Here is a 23716-nt window from a genome sequence, read left to right on the forward strand (position 1 = left end):
ACTGTGGGTCTCTACTATAACACTCTGAACCGTGTACTGTGGGTCTCTACTATAACACTCTGAACCGTGTACTGTGGGTCTCTACAACACTGAACCGTGTACTGTGGGTCTCTACTACTACACTCTGAACCGTGTACTGTGGGTCTCTACTACTACACTCTGAACCGTGTACTGTGGGTCTCTACTACTACACTCTGAACCGTGTACTGTGGGTCTCTACTACACTCTGAACCGTGTACTGTGGGTCTCTACTACTACACTCTGAACCGTGTACTGTGGGTCTCTACAACTCTGAACCGTGTACTGTGGGTCTCTACTACACTCTGAACCGTGTACTGTGAGTCTCTACTACACTCTGAACCGTGTACTGTGGGTCTCTACTACAACACTCTGAACCGTGTACTGTGGGTCTCTACTACAACACTCTGAACCGTGTACTGTGGGTCTCTACTACACTCTGAACCGTGTACTGTGAGTCTCTACTACACTCTGAACCGTGTACTGTGGGTCTCTACTATAACACTCTGAACCGTGTACTGTGGGTCTCTACTACTACACTCTGAACCGTGTACTGTGAGTCTCTACTACACTCTGAACCGTGTACTGTGAGTCTCTACTACACTCTGAACCGTGTACTGTGGGTCTCTACTACAACACTCTGAACCGTGTACTGTGGGTCTCTACTATAACACTCTGAACCGTGTACTGTGGGTCTCTACTACAACACTCTGAACCGTGTACTGTGGGTCTCTACTACAACACTCTGAACCGTGTACTGTGGGTCTCTACTACAACACTCTGAACCGTGTACTGTGGGTCTCTACTACAACACTCTGAACCGTGTACTGTGGGTCTCTACTACAACACTGAACCGTGTACTGTGGGTCTCTACTACTACACTCTGAACCGTGTACTGTGGGTCTCTACTACTACGCTCTGAACCGTGTACTGTGGGTCTCTACTACTACACTCTGAACCGTGTACTGTGGGTCTCTACAACTCTGAACCGTGTACTGTGGGTCTCTACTACACTCTGAACCGTGTACTGTGGGTCTCTACAACTCTGAACCGTGTACTGTGGGTCTCTACTACACTCTGAACCGTGTACTGTGGGTCTCTACTACGCTCTGAACCGTGTACTGTGGGTCTCTACAACACTCTGAACCGTGTACTGTGGGTCTCTACTACACTCTGAACCGTGTACTGTGGGTCTCTACTACACTCTGAACCGTGTACTGTGGGTCTCTACTACACTCTGAACCGTGTACTGTGGGTCTCTACTACACTCTGAACCGTGTACTGTGGGTCTCTACTACAACGCTCTGAACCGTGTACTGTTGGTCTCTACTACACTCTGAACCGTGTACTGTGGGTCTCTACTACACTCTGAACCGTGTACTGTGGGTCTCTACTATAACACTCTGAACCGTGTACTGTGGGTCTCTACTACTACACTCTGAACCGTGTACTGTGGGTCTCTACTACTACACTCTGAACCGTGTACTGTGGGTCTCTACTATAACACTCTGAACCGTGTACTGTGGGTCTCTACTACAACGCTCTGAACCGTGTACTGTGGGTCTCTACTATAACACTCTGAACCGTGTACTGTGGGTCTCTACTATAACACTCTGAACCGTGTACTGTGGGTCTCTACTACACTCTGAACCGTGTACTGTGGGTCTCTACTACACTCTGAACCGTGTACTGTGGGTCTCTACTACACTCTGAACCGTGTACTGTGGGTCTCTACTACACTCTGAACCGTGTACTGTGGGTCTCTACTATAACACTCTGAACCGTGTACTGTGGGTCTCTACTATAACACTCTGAACCGTGTACTGTGGGTCTCTACTACTACACTCTGAACCGTGTACTGTGGGTCTCTACTACTACACTCTGAACCGTGTACTGTGGGTCTCTACTACTACACTCTGAACCGTGTACTGTGGGTCTCTACTATAACACTCTGAACCGTGTACTGTTGGTCTCTACAACTCTGAACCGTGTACTGTGGGTCTCTACTACCCCCCTGTGGTCAACTAACTCTAAATCTAGTCATTGGATTGATGAAGGAACGGGCTAGGGGGAGTTTCCACCACATCACTTATACTAGTCATTTCCATTCTAATCCATGAAAGGAAGTGATCAAGTGCACACATTAGGAGAGTTTATTGGCACACACCCTCACTGAACAGAGTGAGGATGCTAACTAACTAGCTTATTGAAAGAAAAACAACCATGTCATCCTGAATAGATCAGCATTAATTTCTTCAGACAGGCCTGAGGCTCCAGACACGCCAGGCCTGGCCTGAGGCTCCGGACACGCCAGGCCTGGCCTGAGGCTCCGGACACGCCAGGCCTGGCCTGAGGCTCCGGACACGCCAGGCCTGGCCTGAGGCTCCGGACACGCCAGGCCTGGCCTGAGGCTCCGGACACGCCAGGCCTGGCCTGAGGCTCCGGACACGCCAGGCCTGGCCTGAGGCTCCGGACACGCCAGGCCTGGCCTGAGGCTCCGGACACGCCAGGCCTGGCCTGAGGCACCGGACACGCCAGGCCTGGCCTGAGGCACCAGACACGCCAGGCCAGGCCTGAGGCTCCAGACACGCCAGGCCTGGCCTGAGGCACCAGACACGCCAGGCCTGGCCTGAGGCACCAGACACGCCAGGCCTGGCCTGAGGCACCAGACACGCCAGGCCTGGCCTGAGGCACCAGACACGCCAGGCCTGGCCTGAGGCACCAGACACGCCAGGCCTGGCCTGAGGCACCAGACACGCCAGGCCTGGCCTGAGGCACCAGACACGCCAGGCCTGGCCTGAGGCACCAGACACGCCAGGCCTGGCCTGAGGCACCAGACACGCCAGGCCTGGCCTGAGGCACCAGACACGCCAGGCCTGGCCTGAGGCACCAGACACGCCAGGCCTGGCCTGAGGCACCAGACACGCCAGGCCAGGCCTGAGGCACCAGACACGCCAGGCCTGAGGCTCCAGACAGAAACAACCGTGGACAAGAAGATTCGCCAAACAGCATTTGTTGATTGTTTTATTTAATTTCAAAACACAAGTGTTGCCTGTTTGTATTATTTTCCTCTCATTTCTTTTTTTTTTTTTCTTCTTTTTTTTAGAAAATGGAAAAGAAGTTGCCTTGTACAAACATTTAAAAATGACTAACAGAAAAGAGTCTGTACACATTCTGTAAAGATAGGAGAGGGGTTAAGCTCAGAAGAGGGTGATTCATGGTAGAACATAGCTCCTCTATCCTACTGTAGCTTTAGTTTTTTTCCTTACATTGACCCTTAAGCATGTGACCCCAGATAACCCTGTATAGTTGCACCCCAGGGCAGGAGAGGACAGGACAGGGCTGGTGCGACCCATAGCCAGGCTTGGTGGGCAGCAGCCACACATAGCAGTGGTCCGGTGAGGGAGTCGGTGGAGGTTAAGGGGGACGGGACTGTTGTGCTTCTAGTGACCCATCCAAAACCAGGTATACGCTTTTCTCCGTCTTCCCAGAAAGAGAACCCCCCCTGACATTTGTAGCAGGGCACGGATTTCCTTCAACATAATTATCATTGTCGTTATCAACATAATTAATCGATCAATTATTAATGGATACTTGGTGACAATGCATAATCAGTCATTATTCAGTGCTGTTTTCAGCATTCTACAACCCAGGTGGCAGTGGTTCTCCACCCAGGCACAGAGAGCTTCCTTCAGGCTGGGTTAGACAGAGCAGAGCGGAGAGAGGCCTGGAAAGAGCCAGAGCTGGAGGAGGGAATGTCGGTCAGCAGCCAGGGTGGAGCTGGGCTGGATAGGATAGTGGGTTAGTAAGTGAGTTACTTGAGAAGTGCTATTTGTTGCCGAGCAGCTCCAGCTGGTCCTGGTACTCTGTGAAGAGCCTTTGGAAACGCAAGTTCTGTCCTATGACAGGCAGCAGCTCTCTCAAGAGGTCCCTCTTCCGCAGGCCCTGGGGACAGACAGGTCAAAGGTCAAGTCACACAACATGATCATTTCACTGTGTTTGGATTGGACCACATTACTGGAACTCCTATTGTAATTGAGCCGCGACCTCCCATCACGAGTAGTGTTCCTGTAACCAACGCTGTTTGGGACTCTCTCTGGGATTGACCCAATCCCATAATCACTGCTCTCTTAATCATCATTGCTATTTCATTTGGGATTAGGGATGGGTATTTGAAATGATTTCACTGTTCGAGTCTCATTAAATGATTTCAGAGTACTCGCAGGAAGATTCAAAACAGAGTCTCATTAAATGATTTCAGAGTACTCGCAGGAAGATTTAAAACAGAGTCTCATTAAATGATTTCAGAGTACTCGCAGGAAGATTCAAAACAGAGTCTCATTAAATGATTTCAGAGTACTCGCAGGAAGATTAAAAACAGTCTCATTAAATGATTTCAGAGTACTCGCAGGAAGATTTAAAACAGAGTCTCATTAAATGATTTCAGAGTACTCGCAGGAAGATTAAAAACAGCTGAAGGAGGCTGTCTCACCTTTCAGCCACACCTGTTTTAAGTCCAATTCTGTTGCTAAGTATTTACAGGATCTAAGTATTTACAGGATCTATGATTGTGTTTTCACAGGAAGCCCCATTCTGTTCTTCTGTCCAATTACTGGCAAGAGCTGACCTGATTGGTCAAAAAGACCAATTAGTCAAAAAAATTAAAATAATAATACTTAATTGTGCAGCTTGTGTAAACCGCGTGCTGCCTTGTAGGCACCTACCAGGGTTGTAGGCTCCCAGGCACTGCCGGCAGACTTGTGCACTGGTCCCAGTAAGTCTTTACAGAGCTCCCGTAGCCGATAATCAGAACCTGCCGGACAGAACACAAAGGTTAGACAGCAAGAAAAAAATGGAAAGTTCAGGATTTTACAATTTAGATGGTTCCTCATCCTGAAATGAGTCTATGGGCCATGAGAAACTATAATCCATGGTTCATTTTTCAGCTACTACAATCTTTAACTTACTTTGGCCACCACCAGCTAACAATCAATGGAAGCGGATGGGACACGTGTGCATGTTAAAAAATAAACTGCCAAATCACATTCCCAAATACGGAGTTGATGTCAGTTAATTTTGTCACACATGCCCCATTCACTTCCTCTATGGGCCCTGGTCAAAAATAGAAGGGCATAGGTTGTCATGTGGGACACAGTCTGGCTCACCCTCAGTGACCAGGAAGCGTGCGTAGATGAGCAGCCAGTAGTGGTACTCTGTGCTGGAGCGCAGGGTGAGGGCCGACGCCAGCTGGTTCTCCAGGAAAACCAGGGTCATGCCACTCTGCAGGTGGTGGGGGGTGGACGACAGTCTGGATGCTAGGCGACCCGCACTGAAAACAACCACATTAAACATCATCGGAAAAACAGGGAAAAGTTTAGCAAAGGTTTCTGGATGAACGTAGATTCATCATGTGTGGATAGAAAGTTAACGCCAAAGTCCAACTTGTACATTTACGGTGTAAAATCACCAAAACCAAGCAACGACTGTATCTGTGCATTAACAGTCACCTTGACGACACTAACTAGCTACTTCCCTCGTCGGAACGTTAACAGAACTGCTGGATAGCAGTGCTCGGCAGGCGGGGGTCGAAGGTCACAGTGTAGCTGCGTTGTGAAACACCAAACATGCCGTGCATGCACTCTCCGCTGAGTAGACTGTATCCCGTGACTTCCAAATAGTGACCAACGTCATGACCTTCGCTAAACCCTGGGAGGAAAACATCTGGCCATGTTACCGCTGGAGACAACGTGACACAGCTGCCCCGTGGGAACACCTCCATACAGTAACGCGAGCTAGTTGACATGGTGATCAATATTACAGGTTACTTCTCGCTTGCCCATTGAAATAAACAGCACTTGTTAACTAGTGGTCGGTATTTCATATCTGTTTAAATGTCTGGAAGCCGAAGACATCTTCCCACATCTCACCTCCCATGCTGTTACAGGGAAGCAGCCTCAACGGCAGCGGGCGCAGCATGCAGCCTCAACGGCAGCGGGCGCAGCGGGCAGCCTCAACGGCAGCGGGCGCAGCGGGCAGCCTCAACGGCAGCGGGCGCAGCAAGGCAATGCTAATGGTCATTTTGTGTGATACCGTTCCTGCAGTAACTGCAGTCCGCAGATCGATAGTATTGTCAATATGACACACCATGTGAACATGTCTGAAAACGTTTTGGAGACAGAAAAGGAAAACGAGCCTTTTTCTTATTGGACGAGTTCGGATAGTACCTCCCCTGTTTTAGTGCCGGCTGTAGTCTTGTTTCTGAACGTGGCTGTTCACCATCTACATCTGAATCGCTCGGCTCTTCACCAGAGACCTTCAGCCCTGGTCTAATCATGACTAAATGTGTGTGTGTAACAGTCTGTGTGTAGGATGACGTTTCCCTACACTCTGATCTTGGCTCAGTTTAGCATTGTCCCCACTAATGGATAAGGTTATGATAAGTTGATCCTAGATCATCGTTAACAGTCAAGACTCACTTGAGGTTGTGTCCCTGTGTGAGAGCCAGGGGTCCCTGTGACACAGGTGCATCCTGGGAGGAGATGCAGTTCTTGAAGTCAGCACACTGCACCAGGGAGTCCTGCTTATCCGCTATTAGGTTCCTGACACACACACACACACACACACACACACACACACACACACACACACACACACACACACACACACACACACACGACAAGAGAGCATTAGTGGACAAGACACTGTTTTTGTTTGTACACCTAGATGTCTGTCGATGGCATACATACCCGATCACACAGGTTTAATAATTCAACACTACTTGTTGACTGTACAGAGAAGGAGTCCCTGGCTACATTCAAACTTGGGACAATTTTTTCTTGAGCGGATAGTCGGGGGACCGGAACATAACTATAAATAATTTGTAGACTGCAAATTGATCACAAGAAACCCAAACAGATAACATTTGAGTAAAATATAATAATCTCTACTGTTGAATACAGATATGTGTATTTACTCGATTTACTGAGGAACAGATTTTCTACAGTACAATCACTCTGAGCTGATTTCCTGGGGATTTTCCATTATTTTTAACTGTTAAAGTGTCCTGTTACAACAGTCAGTAGAACAGTTGGCAAGGTGCTAACTAATAAACACTCTACAGTATATACTTCTAAAGATGTCATGGATTGATTGACCAGACATTTGTGCCGCCTTCACCAGTCAACATCGTGCCGAAACATTGGGGGGGGGGGGGGTATATAGAATGTGTGACTTTCATGATTTCTCTAAAGTAAGTGTGTGTGTGTCTTACCATGTCTCCAGGGAGGAGTTGAAGCAGTAAGATTTCCCATTGGAGAGGCCAATGACTGGGACCCCCTGCTGTGTCAGTAAAGACTGGGACACAGTGCATTCTGTGCCTAGGAGAGGAGACAAAGAGAAGGATGAATACAGGGAAGAGAGACAGGAGAGAAGGATGAATACAGGGAAGAGAGACAGGAGAGAAGGATGAATACAGGGAAGAGAGACAGGAGAGAAGGATGAATACAGGGAAGAGAGACAGGAGAGAAGGATGAATACAGGGAAGAGAGACAGGAGAGAAGGATGAATACAGGGAAGAGAGACAGGAGAGAAGGATGAATACAGGGAAGAGAGACAGGAGAGAAGGATGAATACAGGGAAGAGAGACAGGAGAGAAGGATGAATACAGGGAAGAGAGACAGGAGAGAAGGATGAATACAGGGAAGAGAGACAGGAGAGAAGGATGAATACAGGGAAGAGAGACAGGAGAGAAGGATGAATACAGGGAAGAGAGACAGGAGAGAAGGATGAATACAGGGAAGAGAGACAGGAGAGAAGGATGAATACAGGGAAGAGAGACAGGAGAGAAGGATGAATACAGGGAAGAGAGACAGGAGAGAGGATGAATACAGGGAAGAGAGACAGGAGAGAAGGATGAATACAGGGAAGAGAGACAGGAGAGAAGGATGAATACAGGGAAGAGAGACAGGAGAGAAGGATGAATACAGGGAAGAGAGACAGGAGAGAAGGATGAATACAGGGAAGAGAGACAGGAGAGAAGGATGAATACAGGGAAGAGAGACAGGAGAGAAGGATGAATACAGGGAAGAGAGACAGGAGAGAAGGATGAATACAGGGAAGAGAGACAGGAGAGAGGATGAATACAGGGAAGAGAGACAGGAGAGAGGATGAATACAGGGAAGAGAGACAGGAGAGAGGATGAATACAGGGAAGAGAGACAGGAGAGAAGGATGAATACAGGGAAGAGACAGGAGAGAGGATGAATACAGGGAAGAGACAGGAGAGAGGATGAATACAGGGAAGAGAGACAGGAGAGAGGATGAATACAGGGAAGAGAGACAGGAGAGAGGATGAATACAGGGAAGAGAGACAGGAGAGAGGATGAACACAGGGAAGAGAGACAGGAGAGAGGATGAATACAGGGAAGAGAGACAGGAGAGAGGATGAATACAGGGAAGAGAGACAGGAGAGAGGATGAATACAGGGAAGAGAGACAGGAGAGAGGATGAATACAGGGAAGAGAGACAGGAGAGAGGATGAATACAGGGAAGAGAGACAGGAGAGAGGATGAATACAGGGAAGAGAGACAGGAGAGAGGATGAATACAGGGAAGAGAGACAGGAGAGAGGATGAATACAGGGAAGAGAGACAGGAGAGGATGAATACAGGGAAGAGAAACAAAGCTTTTAAAACATTTCAGACCGTCAGTACGGTTGAAGGTATAGATTATATCCCACGCGCTCTGCACAGGTTGAGTAATAATAACAAAGTCAAGCAGGTGACATGACAGCGTGGGAGGACGTGCCCCCCCGCGGTTCATATTTAAAAGTATGTCAGACCTTGTCTCAGAAAATCTTCTCGCCCCAAAAGATTGAGTGACAGGAAAGTACTGACAGTCTTCCAGGTCTTCATAGAACCATAGTTATAAAGTAGAACAGAAGTTACGAATGTACCTTTCAGACCGTCAGTACAGTTGAAGGTATGGACGACTTATACCAACAAGGTCACGAGGAATAGCACTAACCTCCGATTAATGCACCAGTGCCGCTGGAAGAACGGTAGAGCCCATGGTGTGGCAGGATGCGACGTTGACCTTGTCAAATCTTGAGAACGTGCAGGGCGACAACCAGGTAGCAGCTGCGTATCTCTCATTTCAGGGGGACGCCGCTCAGCGCAGGCCAGGATGTGGTGACACTCCTAGTCGAGTGGCAGCTCACACCTTCTGGGACATGGAGCCCTACTCCCTTGTAGGCCTGAGTGATGACATCCACAAGCCAGTGTGAAAGCCTCTGCTTGGACAATGCAAGGCCTTTTGACTTCCCACCGAAGCACAGAAACAGCTGCTCTGACTTCCTGTAGTGCTCCAAGGCTTGCATATAGCGTTTGAGGGAAAGGACTGGACACAGGAGACTAGCACACTCTTCCTCCGCATTCTGGAAAGGATGGGGGCAGTTGGCCACCAATTCAATGGCTTGATTGATGTGAAGGGGTGATAAACCCTTAGGTAAAAAGGCTGGATTGAGCCATAAGGTCACGCCTAGGTCGTCTGCCTTCTATCGTAGGTAGACCGGGCTCATAAAGAGCTCACTCACACGTTTCGCTGATGAAATAGTTAAGAGGAAAGCTCCTCTATATGCTTGAAAGGAAGTTACGTCCGATAACAGCAGGATCGCAGATGATCAGTAGAGGGTCGGGCACTTCAGAGGCCACACCCATAGCTGTAGTTGGGCTGGGATGCCATAACCTGCATTCCAACTGAACGCAGCTCCTGTCTAAGGGAACTGCCATGGCTCTCCCTCCAAAAGAATAAGGGTTGGAAACCAGGGTTTCACTGGCCATCTGGGGGGCTACAAGCAGCAGCCTGTGCTGAGCCTGAGAGACCATGTGCAGCGTTGCTAAGAGGCCCTCTGGCCATGTGTGGGCTAAGGTGTCCATGCCCAGAGGGATGTTTGCTATGAGGCAAACAGGTTCTCGTGCCGTTCCAAACCGCTGCCATTCCCCTGCGACAAGAAGACTGCCACCTTGTTCACCTTGCCTGGGAGATGAATGGCTCATAGGGAGGCCAGACGTGGTAGGGCCCATATCAAGAGTTGTTGGGCCACCTGTAGGGACCATACAGACCTCGTTCCCCCTTGATGGTTGATGTGGAACACTGTCCACGTATTGTCTGATCGTATCAGGACAGGAAGTGATTCAGGGCTAGGTAAACTGTCTGAAGTTCTAGCACATTGATGTGTCCTTTCCTTCACACACTCGCGAGAGAAGCGGCGCAGATGAGCCAGTCGTCGAGGTAAGGAAGGATCTCAATCCGTTGTAGATGGAAGGAGCTCAGGGCTGCGCTCACGCATCTTGTGAAGACTCGAGGCGCCAGGGAGAGACCGAAGGGTAATAACGCAAACCGGTAAGTCTGGCCCTGGAAGGCGAAACGCAGAAAACGCCTGTGTTCCAGTAGCACAGGAACGTGAACGTAAGCATCCTTTAAGTCCAGGTACGTGAATCATTCCTCTCTGGCTACAATCTGGAGAACGTTGACCGGCCGCAACATGTGAAAGGGGAGAACGTTTAGGGAAAAAACATTGAACCGTTTTAAATCCAGAACTGGACAGAAGCCTCCGTCTTTCTTCGGAACCAGAAAATAGGTTGAATAAAAGCCATCTTTGCTGTTCTGATGCTTTTACTTGTGATCGCACCCTTCTCCATGGTTGAGGGCGCAATCTCCAGGGTTGAGGGTGCAATCTTTCAGGTTGAGGGCGCAATCTTTCAGATTGAGGGCGCAATCTTTCAGGTTGAGGGCGCAATCTTTCAGGTTGAGGGCGCAATCTTTCAGGTTGAGGGCGCAATCTCCAGGGTTGAGGGCGCAATCTCCAGGGTTGAGGGCGCAATCTTTCAGGGGTTCTGTGACTGTCATTCTGATCCCTGAGAATGGTGGGGGCCGGTGTCAGAAGTGCAACCTGTACCCTTGTGAGAGGGTCATCAACACCTATGGGTCTGTTTTCTACGTATGATGACCCGAAGAGCAGTCTGCCTAGCTCTCTGTTCATGAACGCAAATGCTTAAAGAGATGCGTCATTCAGGTTGCAGAAGTCCGGATCTGCGCGCTCCGGCTGGAGCATCCTGTTCTGTGCTAGCATGAGCACTGAGGGCTGGGGCATCTTTCAGGGCTTCATCTGGAGAGAGCATTAGTTCTGCTATGTATTCATCCACCTTAGGCATATGGTCCAGCCCATGTTGTTTTGCGTCGCGCATGGCAGATAGCGTCCTACTGTCCTTGCTGTGGTGGGCAAGGGCCCGCGGGACAGACCAGCATCTCTGAAGCTCCGTAAGAAAAGACGGTGAAGGTGGCATACTGAACGGTGTTGCTGCCTGGACCTTCTTAAATAATGGGTTAGCTGAGGGGGCTGTTGCTTGAGGGTCATCAAGCTCCAGCCTAGCTAAGGCAGCACGCAGGACTGTGCGCATAGTGAGGCAGAGCTTCCTTATGACTCCTCTGACCCTTTGGCATTGAGACTGAATAGCTGCACAGTGGTTGGCACCTCCATCACCGTGTTGAGCGTGTCATCATCCTGGTCACTACAGTGCTGGTTGGATGCCCGAGTGGACAGCAGATCATCATCTCAGCTATCTGAGTCCTCTGTTGCGTCCCCGGTACGGCAGTGTGCGAGAGGGGGCCCGACTCAGGGGCTTGAAGGAACGCAAAAGCGTTTTTAGTTGCTCTATCTTAGAAGAGAAGGAGTCGGCCTTCCGTGTGAGGCTCTTATTTTTGATTATTATTTATTTTTTACAGGAGGGGGGGGGGGGGGGGGGGGGTTCCATCGGTTTCGTTTTTGGTGGACCTGGGTGGGTCCTAGCGAACAACACTGGTAAATTATTTGTGAAAACCAGGCCCTCTTCGCTTCCCTCACCTTCACAGGCAGGAGGGCGCAGTTAACGCAGGGGTCAGACAGATGGCCAATGGATCATGACCATCTGTAACCTGTAGTTCAGCTCCACAAGACGAGCAGCCATGCATACCTAGCATCATGGTGATGCAGTGTTCTCTGAGCTCAGAATGTAAACAAAATAAATCAAATATAAATATTTATTATACTGATTCATCAAATTAACTAATATAATAGTAACCGAAGACTGTATTACAACAGCTACCACAATACACAGAAAGGGTAGAGAGCTACAATAATCTGGAGGGAGATGTAAACATGGCTGGAATAGGAGCTGTAACATATTTAAATGTATGCTTATTTATGCGAAATACGCACGAATGGCAGTCGTTTGGTAAGGCAAGCTGACAACACAGTGGCAGCTAGTTTAATAAACTGGCAAGCTAGCTTGTGATACCAAGCGTGTGTAGCTAGCTTGTGATACCAAGCGTGTGTAGCTAGCGTGGGATACCAGGGGAGAGAGATGCCTAGGGGAGGCAAACTGAATCGCATGTCATATAGCTGGCTAGGCTAACAAAATTCCTACATGTGGTTATCTAGGAAAGTGACCCGTTCGAGTTTTATATACAGTCGTGGCCAAAAGTTGAGAATGACACAAGTATTAATTTTCACAAAGTCTGCTGCCTCAGGTGTATGATGTATGATGGCAATTTGCATATACTCCTGAATGTTATGAAGAGTGATCAGATGAATTGCAAATAATTGCCAACTCCCTATTTGCCATGCAAATTAACTGAATCCCCAAAAAACATTTCCACTGCATTTCAGCCCTGCCACAAAAGGACCAGCTGACATCATGTCAGTGATACTCTCATTAACACAGGTGTGAGTGTTGATGAGGACAAGGCTGGAGATCACTCTGACATGCTGATTGAGTTCGAATAACAGACTGGAAGCTTCAAAAGGAGGGTGGTGCTTGGAACCGTTGTTCTTCTGTCAACCATGGTTACCTGCAAGGAAACGCGTGCCGTCATCATTGCTTTGCACAAAGAGGGCTTTACAGGCAAGGATACTGCTGCCAGTAAGATTGCACCTAAATCAACCATTTATCGGATCATCAAGAACTTCAAGGAGAGCGGTTAAATTTTTGTGAAGAAGGCTTCAGGGCGCCCAAGAAAGTCCAGCAAGCGCCAGGACCGTCTCCTAAAGTTGATTCAGCTGCGGGATCGGGGCACCACCAGTACAGAGCTTGCTCAGGAATGGCAGCAGGCAGGTGTGAGTGCATCTGCACGCACAGTGAGTCGAAGACTTTTGGAGGATGGCCTGGTGTCAAGAAGGGCAGCAAAGAAGCCACTTCTCTCCAGGAAAAACATTAGGGACAGACGGATATTCTGCAAAAGGTACAGGGATTGGACTGCTGAGGACTGGGGTAAAGTCATTTTCTCTGATGAATCCCCTTTCCGATTGTTTGGGGCATTCGGAAAAAAGCTTGTCCCGAGAAGACAAGGTGAGCGCTACCATCAGTCCTGTGTCATGCCAACAGTAAAGCATTCTGAGACCATTCATGTGTGGGGTTGCTTCTCAGCCAAGGGAGTGGGCCCACTCACAATTTTGCCTAAGAACACAGCCATGAATAAAGAATGGTACCACTACCAACACATCCTCCGAGAGCAACTTCTCCCAACCACCCAGGAACAGTTTGATGACGAACAATGCCTTTTCCACCATGATGGAGCACCTGGCCATAAGGCAAAGTGATAACTAAGTGGCTCGGGGAACAAAACATTGATATTTTGGGTCCATGACCAGGAAACTCCCCAGACCGTAATCACATTGAGAACTTGTGGTCAATCCTCAAGAGGTGGGTAGACAAACAAAAACCCACAAATTCTGACAAACTCCAAGCATTGATTATGCAAGAATGGGCTGCCATCAGTCAGGATGTGGCCCAGAAGTTAATTGACAGCATGCCAGGGTGGGTTGCAGAGGTCTTGAAAAAGAAGGGTCAACACTGCAAATATTGACTCTTTGCATCAACTTCATGTAATTGTCAATAAAATCCTTATGACACTTATGAAATGCTTGTAATTATACTTCAGTATTCCATAGTAACAGCTGACAAAAATATCTAAAGACACTGAAGCAGCAAATTTTGTGGAAATTAATATTTGTGTCATTCTCAAAACTTTTGGCCACGACTGTAGTTGAAGAATGACTAACGTTAGTGCCCGGTGACCTTGATAACGAGCACAGCAGTGGAGGATATCTTGACAAGATTAGCACCGGAGTATGGTGGCCAACACACACACACACACACACACACACACACACACACACACACACTAGCTGGTGGGCTAAATCAACACAAGACAAGGAAGCCTGAAAACCTCAGATAAAAGGGATAGGTAGGGGAGAGCTGTCACACAGCCTTGGAGGGCGAATTTTACGCTCTGACCCACAGGTCTCAGGCTGTTGGTCACAGACTGACAGTACACACAACTCACACAGAGTTTAGCTTACCATACTGGGACCTGGGAAGATGCAAACTGAAAAACGGGAGCAGCGGACCAGTCAATTTGCGTGATATGCTATGCTAACTTTGGGGGAAGTAATAAGAGACAGTGTTCTGACGTACGGTTGTATATGAACCGCGGGCGCCTCCCCCCACGCTGTCACGTCACCGGCGGGACTTTGTTGTTATTACTCGACCTGCGGTGGGATATAATCCATACTGTCAACCGTACTGACGGTCTGAAAGGTTTGAAGTAGAACTCCTCTCACCTGATAAAATGGTCTGCAAAGATTCATTCTTCACTACCGCACTCTGTTTTTGGACATCCCTGTAAAGAAGAAAGAACACGTCTCAATTCTTTTAATTAATTGAACTTTTATTTAACTAGGCAAGTCAGTTTAGAACAAATTCTTATTTACAATGATGTACTCAATGTATGGCCCTGTCCAGAAACAAACAACCCCGAGCCTCTGAACCCCTAGACACTTGAGGAGATCTGACAGGATTTGATAGGTGTAAACAATGTGTCATTCTTCCTAGCCTATCAGAGAGCAAGTCTGAGATATCAGCATATTGGTGCGGTAGGTAGCCTAGCAGTTAAGAGCGTTGAGCCAGTAACCGAAAGGTAGCTGTTTCGAATCCCCGAGCAGACTAGGTGACAACTGTGTCAATGTGCCCTTCACCATAGCTGCTCCAGTAAGTCGCTATGGATACGTGCGCCTGCTAAATTAACAAAAATGTCCAATGTTCACACCTATCAAATGAAAAGGTGTCAAGGGACTAGGGGTTGTCTCTAGTCTAAAATACAAGGTGTGGCGAGTCAGGAGTGATCACCGTCGCTAGTGCACCCCAGAGTATGCGAGTCGTGTCAAGCAGTCGGAATTCCCACACTCATCGCTCACCTAGGTGATAGGCTATGTGGCCACTGCGTTAAACAAACAGCTTTTTCTCTAATCCACTGATGATCAGATGCTTTAATTAGAACTGTGGCCCTGTTGTGCTCACATCTTAACAGTTCATTGACAACTTTAGCACTCCTCTCTTTTTTAAACAACAGCCTGTATAGAAACCCAAACGTCTCTGATGCTGCTGCATGGGCTCATTGGTTGTCTTGTCATCAATTACACAGGTGGTGACCCATTTCTTGTTTGACTCATATCAACATCTCTGCACATTAGTGGTGGGGCTAAATAAATACAACAATAGGTCCAATTAAAAGAACAGTGATGAAGGAAATGAAACATGCTGGGCAGAGCCCCTCCTCTCAGCAGAGCCCCTCCTCTCAGCAGAGCCCCTCCTCCCAGCAGAGCCCCTCCTCCCAGCAGAGCCCCTCCTCCCAGCAGAGCCCCTCCCCCCAGCAGAGCCCCTCCCCCCAGCAGAGCCCCTCCCCCCAGCAGAGCCCCTCCCCCCAGCAGAGCCCCTCCCCCCAGCAGAGCCCCTCCTCCCAGCTGGGCAGAGCATGGCCAGAGCTCGCGGCTGAGTTGGTACAGGAGCCAAATCGCCGTCGCTCTATTTTTTTTAAATCCACTCCACACTCCAGCAAAATGATGCACGCTCCGCTCCTCGCTCGACTCACACCCTCTGGTGCACACTAGGTGTAGGGTGAAATTGGATCAGTTTTGCATTTCCCCCACTAATGGTTAAAATTAGGATCAGGGAAGCTGATCCTAGATCGGTACCTAGTGGAAACTTCCCATCAGAGCAGCAGCCTAGATGGTGCATCTCAATAGGTTTTGTCACGTCAATACGGGGGTATGTGTGTGTGTGTGTGTGTGTGTGTGTGTGTCACGGGGCTCTCTCTCACCAGACAGACAGGGTGGCGGAGGCGGTCAAGGCCATGACGTAGAAGCCTGAGCAGTGCAGGGCGGACATGGGCGCGGGCAGCAGGATGGCGGGTAGTAGGCGGCGGCCACACGCCGAGAACACAGACAACATGCGGTCCGCGCACGCCACTGCCACCACATCACTGGGGGAGGAAAGGAGGAGAGAGACGCACATTATTTACTACTGTGTCAATAAAGTTTTAACATTTGTTCATTACGACAGTTGGAATGGAAGCTAAATCCTTGCCCCCTATAAAAACAGCACAGTCAACTCCAAAGACGTTAAAGCTGAGATATAAAACAGCACAGTCAACTCCAAAGACGTTAAAGCTGAGATATAAAACAGCACAGTCAACTCCAAAGACGTTAAAGCTGAGATATAAAACAGCACAGTCAACTCCAAAGACGTTAAAGCTGAGATCCACATTAGCGGAAGCAGCACCACTGGCAGCCCCAGGCATATTGTTATGGTTTACTTTACTAACCCAGTCGAAGCCCTGTCTAAAGGAAGTCTGTTCTCAAGTGCCTCTCCTATATCTGAGATAAGATCAGGAAACATTTGTTTCTACTAAGCTATATGGATTTCTTTTTAAGAAGGTCATACACCAAGGAACAATAACAAACAAAAAATGATTTGATGAAAATGTTTATTTAGTTTCTTTGGCCTTACAGATATTATCCCATCCAAACGCATTGAATAACAGATTCACTACATGGAACAATAGTCCCCCCCGAAAAATCTAAAGGAAGTTTGTTCTGAAGTGTAGGTCCTATATCTGAACGATATAAGAAAGATCAGGAAACATATATTTATATATTTTTTTACAGGTATTTAAACCCTTATTTGGGGCTAAACAGTCTCCATATATACTTCCATTCACTTCTTCAACTAGAGCAAAACATGTACGTGTTTGTGACAGTCTCACCTTTCCACAGAGGTAGCCCAAACTGTTCGGACGCTACAGACAGAAGTTGTCAGATTGGCTGTACCAACTTCAGACGAGTCCTAAGACTCTTGTGAGGGGAACACCATTGACCGTGAGAGTCTCATCTTTCCAGAGAGGGGTCGTAATAGTTTAGGCCAAACCGTTTGGATGCCTTTGTGAGAACATGTCTCATGGTCTGACATACACCGCCTCTAGCTCTGTCACTTTTCATTTCTCTACCATAAGCCACCTCCAATGTCATTTTAATGAATTTGGCAGTACATCCAACCGACCTCACAACCGCAGACCACGTGTAACCACGCCAGTCCAGGACCTCAACATCCGGCTTCTTCACCTGCGGGATCGTCTGAGACCAGCCACCCGGACAACTGATGAAACTGAGGAGTATTTGTTCTGTAATAAAGCTCTTTTGTGACTGGCCTGGCACCCCAGTGGGTGGGCCTGTGCCCACCCATGGCTGCAGTCATGTGAAATCCATAGATTAGAGCCTAATTTATTTATTTCAATTGACTGATTTCCTTATATGAACTGCAACTCAGTAAATTTGTTGAATGATTGCATGTTGCGTTTATATTTTTGTTCAGTATAGATTTCCGCAGGGGCAACGGACATTGACTCGAGGGGGTTGAACAGAGAAGAGGAGCTATACAATCTGCTGTTCAATCACAAGTGCAATGACGTCCCTCAAAAATATTAGTTTGAAGTAACTTCTTTGTTGTAGTAATACCGCAAATGGATATAGCAGTTTCATTGCTACGGATTCCAGCTTTAACCCTTCACACTCGTACCAGTATACAGGTTGAAAATGACAGATTTGGGCACTAATAATCTCAGAAATCAAAACGTAGTGGCTGTACAGTAACATGCTACGCATGACATCATAGCTCAGTGGATGTACAGTAACATGCTATACATGAGGTCAGAGCTCAGTGGCTGTACAGTAACATGCCCTGCATGATGTCAGAGCTCAGTGGCTGTAGAGTAACATGCTATGCATGACGTCAGAGCTCAGTGGCTGTACAGTAACATGCTATGCATGACGTCAGAGCTCAGTGGCTGTACAGTAACATGCTATGCATGACGTCATAGCTCAGTGGCTGTGGAGTAACATGCTATGCATGACGTCAGAGCTCAGTGGCTGTGGAGTAACATGCTATAAATGACATCATAGCTCAGGCTCTGTGCTTCACAGCTCTGTATGGGTTTTGACTGACAGATGTTCTGAACTTGAGCACCTCACGCGACAAGAAGTGGTCACCATCCCTCCCACTAATTTGGCAACTTTAGCTTTTTTGTTGTCCGAGGGAAATGCTGTAAATTAAGAGGACTCTGTGTATTTTCAACGATGAGACATTGATTAGAATAAATACCACTTTGATGTGATCCAAGCAAGCCAAACACCTGTGAGTCCAAATGTGCACTTCACATTTCCACATCATAAAACTCATGTATACACAGTGTCACTGTTAATGATCACCATGCTTGACGTATAATTAAAAGTTGACATGGCGTCATACCCTGTGTTATTCTGAATAGAATCAGCCTGTTATTGTCTATTGTGAAGACAAATCGCCGCGGAACACGCACCTGCATACACACATGATTATTTTCTATGTGCACCAAAATGATGATCTGTTTGCGTTGTGAAAGCCTAACACGAAGATAATATTTTATAACTTTATAGCTAGTCATGTTGGCAATAGAACAAGCTTTCAAATGACGCCGACCTGAACCAGATTGCGATTTATAAAATGGGACGTTTCTGGATTGCTTAAACAACAGTAATTGTGTGATGGGGACGCAGAGCTGCGTTCCAAACAAAACAAACACAAGTGTGCTTGCTCTTAGTTCCTCAACAGCACAGCTAGGAGAGTAAAAACAAACACAAGTGTGCTTGCTCTTAGTTCCTCAACGGCACAGCTAGGAGAGTAAAAACAAACACAAGTGTGCTTGCTCTTAGTTCCTCAACGGCACAGCTAGGAGAGTAAAAACAAACACAAGTGTGCTTGCTCTTAGTTCCTCAACGGCACAGCTAGGAGAGTAAAAACAAACAAACACTAGTGTGCTTGCTCTTAGTTCCTCAACGGCACAGCTAGGAGAGTAAAAACAAACAAACACTAGTGTGCTTGCTCTTAGTTCCTCAACGGCACAGCTAGGAGAGTAAAAACAAACAAACACTAGTGTGCTTGCTCTTAGTTCCTCAACGGCACAGCTAGGAGAGTAAAAACAAACAAACAGCTTATGGTTGAAGACTGTTCCTTGAGCCATAAAAGTGCATTGAAATGACTTGGGACCTGTGCACATTTTGGAGAGGTGTGTGGCCACTTGGAGAGACCAGTTAGTCCTCTCACTCAAACACTGGTCATTTTGTCTTGAGTTGCACCTACCCCAATATTATTATCATGTTACTGAATATATTTATAATAAACAAATGCGGCAAAAAGTACAGTAAATGTAAAATACACATAAAAATCAACAGTGTAATGTTTGGATTCAGTCGTGTCAGGTGAACTGTTATGTCCTCAACTTTGACCTAATTTTCTCAAACTTCAAACCGTTCCCTTTCAATTGCTACCGTGGTTATGTTTATGCTTTTCATATTTCTTCTGGAAGAAACACTTCCATTTAGCTCTATCCATATTAGGCCAATTCCTACAAGTGTAAATTATCAAGACAATAGATAACTACCATTAATACTACTGGACTAGACATGTAGAACCTCCCTCCCCCTACTGCTTACCTGCTGCCCGCTGCAGTGATGACTCGACTGGGCAGCAACGTGTCCCACTCCCTGCCCTCCCTGGAACAGCGGAGCTGGCTGAGTTTGGCTCCGGACACCGCAGAGACCTCGTTCTCCACCTCCAGGTACACCGGGGGCTCCGTACTGACCTACAAACATAAACAAGATGGCGGAAAGAGAGCACATCCGACTAGCATCCATTGTACTTATCATGACTCTGTCTCTGACCATGTGGGTTGTTTAGCCACAACTGAAGAGCGATATAATAACATACCTGAAGAGTAAATGCTTTCTGTGGTGTGGGAGTGGGCAGTTTGAGGACAGCCACGGGGACAGCAGCGACACAACAAGGCTCCTTCTCTGATGAAGGGGTAGCCTGCAAGTGTGCAGTTGGGGAAAGAAAAAAAATGCATAAATGTCCCTGGTCAAAAAACTCTAACATAGCCTATAAGATAGAAAAGTGACTCCAAACACATGTTAACTAATAGCAGCTGTTTAAACAAAAGGTTGGCAAAAATGTATGTCCAAGTCAAGAAAGAGTTACCAGCAGCAAGCGGTACTAAACTGGTACTAAACAATGTCTTTTCAAAGCCTGTTAGATACTATGTAAGCGTAATTAGCACCAATGAGTGCAAATGGGGAGTTCACATGCTATCGGAGTTAGCAAAAGTTCTGAGTTCCGAGTGGGAAATATCACTTCAATAGCTAGGTTTCCTTCAAATTCGCATTAAAACCAACACATGTTCCTACCAGAGGTTTCCATCAAACTGACTCGTGTATACAAGGCATTATGCCTGATGACGTAATGCACATTCTGCGCTTAAGTTCTCATGTACCAACAACAACAAAAAAGACAAATGTAATGTGTTTTGGCTCATGCTCTCAAGACCATAGCTGGCTGATAAAGTGGACAGGGCTGGCAGCCCTGCAAGGTTTAACACGTTTAAATGTCTTACTCAGCCATGGAGAACAAGTGCCCACAGTCCTTGGGAGCAGGCTGCACCGGTGGCACTGTTATCCTCAAAGCAGGCGAAGAAGGTGTTTAGCTTGTTCGGGAGCAAGAAGTCTGTGTCTGAGACGTGGCTGTTTTTCCCTTTGTAGTCTGTGATTGTCTGTAGACCCTGCCACATACGTCTCTTGTCTGAGCCACTGAATTGTGACTTCACTTTGTCTATGTACGGACGTTTTGCCTGTTTGATTGCCTTACGGAGGGAATAACTACACAGTTTGTATTCTACCATATTCCCGGTGGTTTGCACTTTTAGTTTTGCGCTAATGCTGCCATCTATTCATGGTTTCTGATTTGGGCAGGTTTTAATAGTCACAGTGGGAACAACATCTGCTATATACTTCTTGATGAACTCAGTCACCATATACGTCAAATGTTATTCTCAGAGGCTACCCAGAACATATCCCAGTCCGCGTGATCAAAACAGCCTCGAAGCATGGATTCCGATTGGTCAGAGCAGCGTTGAATAGACCTTAGCATGGGTACTTTGTTTGAGTTTCTGCCTACAGGAAGGGAGAAGCAAAACAGATTCATGATCTGATTTCCGAAGGGAGGGCCTTGTTGGCGTCCCAGAAGTTGGAGTAGCAGTGGTCGAGTGTTTTAGCAGCGCAAGTACTACAGTCAATGTGTTGGACAGACCTTCGGTAGCGCTAGGTCGGGTGAACAAAAGGACTTGAGTTTCTGTATGTTACCACAATCACACCAGGAGTCATTCAACATACACCCCTGCCTTTCTTCTTCCCGGAGAGTTCTTTATGTCTGTCTGCATGATGAACTGAGAACCCAGCTGGCTGTATGGACGGGGACAGTATATCTAGAGAGAGCCATGATTCTGTGATACAGAGTATGTTACAGTCCCTGATGTCTCTCTGGAAGGAGACCCTCTCCCTGAGCTTGTCTACTTCATTGTCCAGAGACTGAACATTAGCGAGTAATATACTCGGAAGGGGTGGATGTTGTGCCCGTCTCCTGAGTCGGACTAGAAGTCCACTCCGAAAACCTCTTCTCCTCCGGCAGCGTCTTGGAGCAGCCTCTGGGGTAAGTTAAATTGCCCTGGGAGGTACGAACAAAGGATCCAATTCGGGAAAGTCGTATTCCTGGTCTTAATGCTGGTGAGTTACCGCCGCTCTGATATCCAAAAAGCTCTTTCCGGCTGTATGTGTTAACATTCTGGGCTAATAAAGGAAGAAATAACACACAAAAAAAATAAAATACTTCAAAGTTGCTTAGGAGCTAGAAGCAGAGCTGCCATATCTGTCGGCACCATTCATGGTTGAATTGCTGTAAAGAAACCACTACTAAAGGACACCAATAAGAAGAAGAGACTTGCTTAGGCCAAGAAACACGAGCAATGGACGGTAGAAATCTGTTCTTTGATCGGATGAGTCCAAATTGTAAAATGTTGGTTCCAACCGCTGTGTCTTTGTGAGACGCAAAGTAGGTGAACGGATGTTCTCCGCATGTGTGGTTCCCACCGGGAAGCATGGAGGAGGTGTGATGGTATGGGGTTTCTTTGCTGGTGACATTATGAGTTATTTAGAATTCAAGGCACACTTAACCAGCATGGCTACCACAACATTCTGCACCATCCAAATCTGGTTTGCGCTTAGTGGGAGAATCATTTTTTTTTCTCAACAGGACAATCACAACACACCTCCAGGCTGTGTAAGGGCTATTTGACCAAGGAAGAGAGTAATGGAGTGCTGAATCAGATGACCTGGCCACCACAATCACCCGACCTCAACCCAATTGAGATGGTTTGGGATGAGATGGACCGCAGAGCGGAGAAAAAGCAGCCAACAAGTGCTCAGCATATGTGGGAACTCCAAGAGTGTTGGAAAAGCATTCCTCATTAAGCTGGTTGAGAGAATGCCAAAAGCTGTCATCAAGGCAAAGGGTGGATACTTTGAAGAGTCTTAAATATATTTTGATTTGTTTAAAAACTTTTTGATGTCTTCACTACTATTCTACAATGTAGAAAAACCCTTGAATGAGTAGGTGTCCAAACTGTCGACTGGTGCTGTAGATCTTCATTGTAAAGGGTTTAAACACTGTTTCCCATGCTTGTTCAATGAACCATAAACGATTAATGAACATGCACCTGTGGAACGGTCGTTAAGACACTAACAGCTTACAGACGGTAGGCATTTAAGGTCAGTTATGAAAACTTAGGACACTAAAGAGGCCTTTCTACTGACTCTGAAAAACACCAAAGAAAGATGCCCAGGGTCCCTGCTCATCTGCGTGAACGTGCCTTAGGCATGCTGCAAGGAGGCATGAGGACTGCAGATGTGGCCAGGGCAATACATTTCAATATCCGTACTGTGAGACGCCTAAGAACGCGCTACAGGACGGACAGCTGATCGTCCTCGCAGTGGCAGACCACGTGTAACAACACCTGCACAGGATCGGTACATCCGAACATCACACCTGCGGGACAGGTACAGGATGGGAACAATAAATGCCCGAGTTACACAAGGAACACACAATCCCTCCATCAGTGCTCAGACTGTCCGCAATAGGCTGAGAGAGGCTGGACTGAGGGCTTGTAGGCCTGTTGTAAGGTAGGTCCTCACCAGACATCACCGGCAACAACGTCACCTATGGGCACAAACCCAACGTCGCTGGACCAGACAGGACTGACAAAAAGTACTCTTCACTGACGAGTCACGGTTTTGTCTCACCAGGGGTGATGGTCGGATTCGCGTTTATCGCCGAAGGAATGAGCATTACACCGAGGCCTGTACTCTGGAGCGGGATCGATTTGGAAGTAGCGGGTCCGTCATGGTCT

The 23716-nt window shown here is 47.4% G+C and overlaps 1 protein-coding gene across 1 annotated transcript in view; it reads right to left on the reverse strand.

Moving 5' to 3' along the window:
- Positions 1 to 3073: 3073 nt before the first annotated feature.
- The window catches only part of LOC120028456 (protein HIRA), a 40941-nt gene continuing 20298 nt past the window's right edge, over positions 3074 to 23716 (reverse strand). Inside the window, exons 17-25 of the mRNA XM_038974000.1 lie at positions 20191 to 20292; positions 19917 to 20065; positions 16211 to 16372; positions 14676 to 14734; positions 7289 to 7394; positions 6495 to 6617; positions 5184 to 5347; positions 4743 to 4831; positions 3074 to 3963 (exon numbers count right to left, since the gene is read on the reverse strand). Coding sequence (XP_038829928.1) covers positions 3847 to 3963; positions 4743 to 4831; positions 5184 to 5347; positions 6495 to 6617; positions 7289 to 7394; positions 14676 to 14734; positions 16211 to 16372; positions 19917 to 20065; positions 20191 to 20292 — 1071 coding nt within the window. The 3' untranslated portion in view covers positions 3074 to 3846. The remainder of the gene's footprint in view (positions 3964 to 4742; positions 4832 to 5183; positions 5348 to 6494; positions 6618 to 7288; positions 7395 to 14675; positions 14735 to 16210; positions 16373 to 19916; positions 20066 to 20190; positions 20293 to 23716) is intronic.

This window comes from Salvelinus namaycush, chromosome 1, assembly GCF_016432855.1.
Source record: "Salvelinus namaycush isolate Seneca chromosome 1, SaNama_1.0, whole genome shotgun sequence".
NCBI classification, from domain to species: domain Eukaryota; kingdom Metazoa; phylum Chordata; class Actinopteri; order Salmoniformes; family Salmonidae; genus Salvelinus; species Salvelinus namaycush.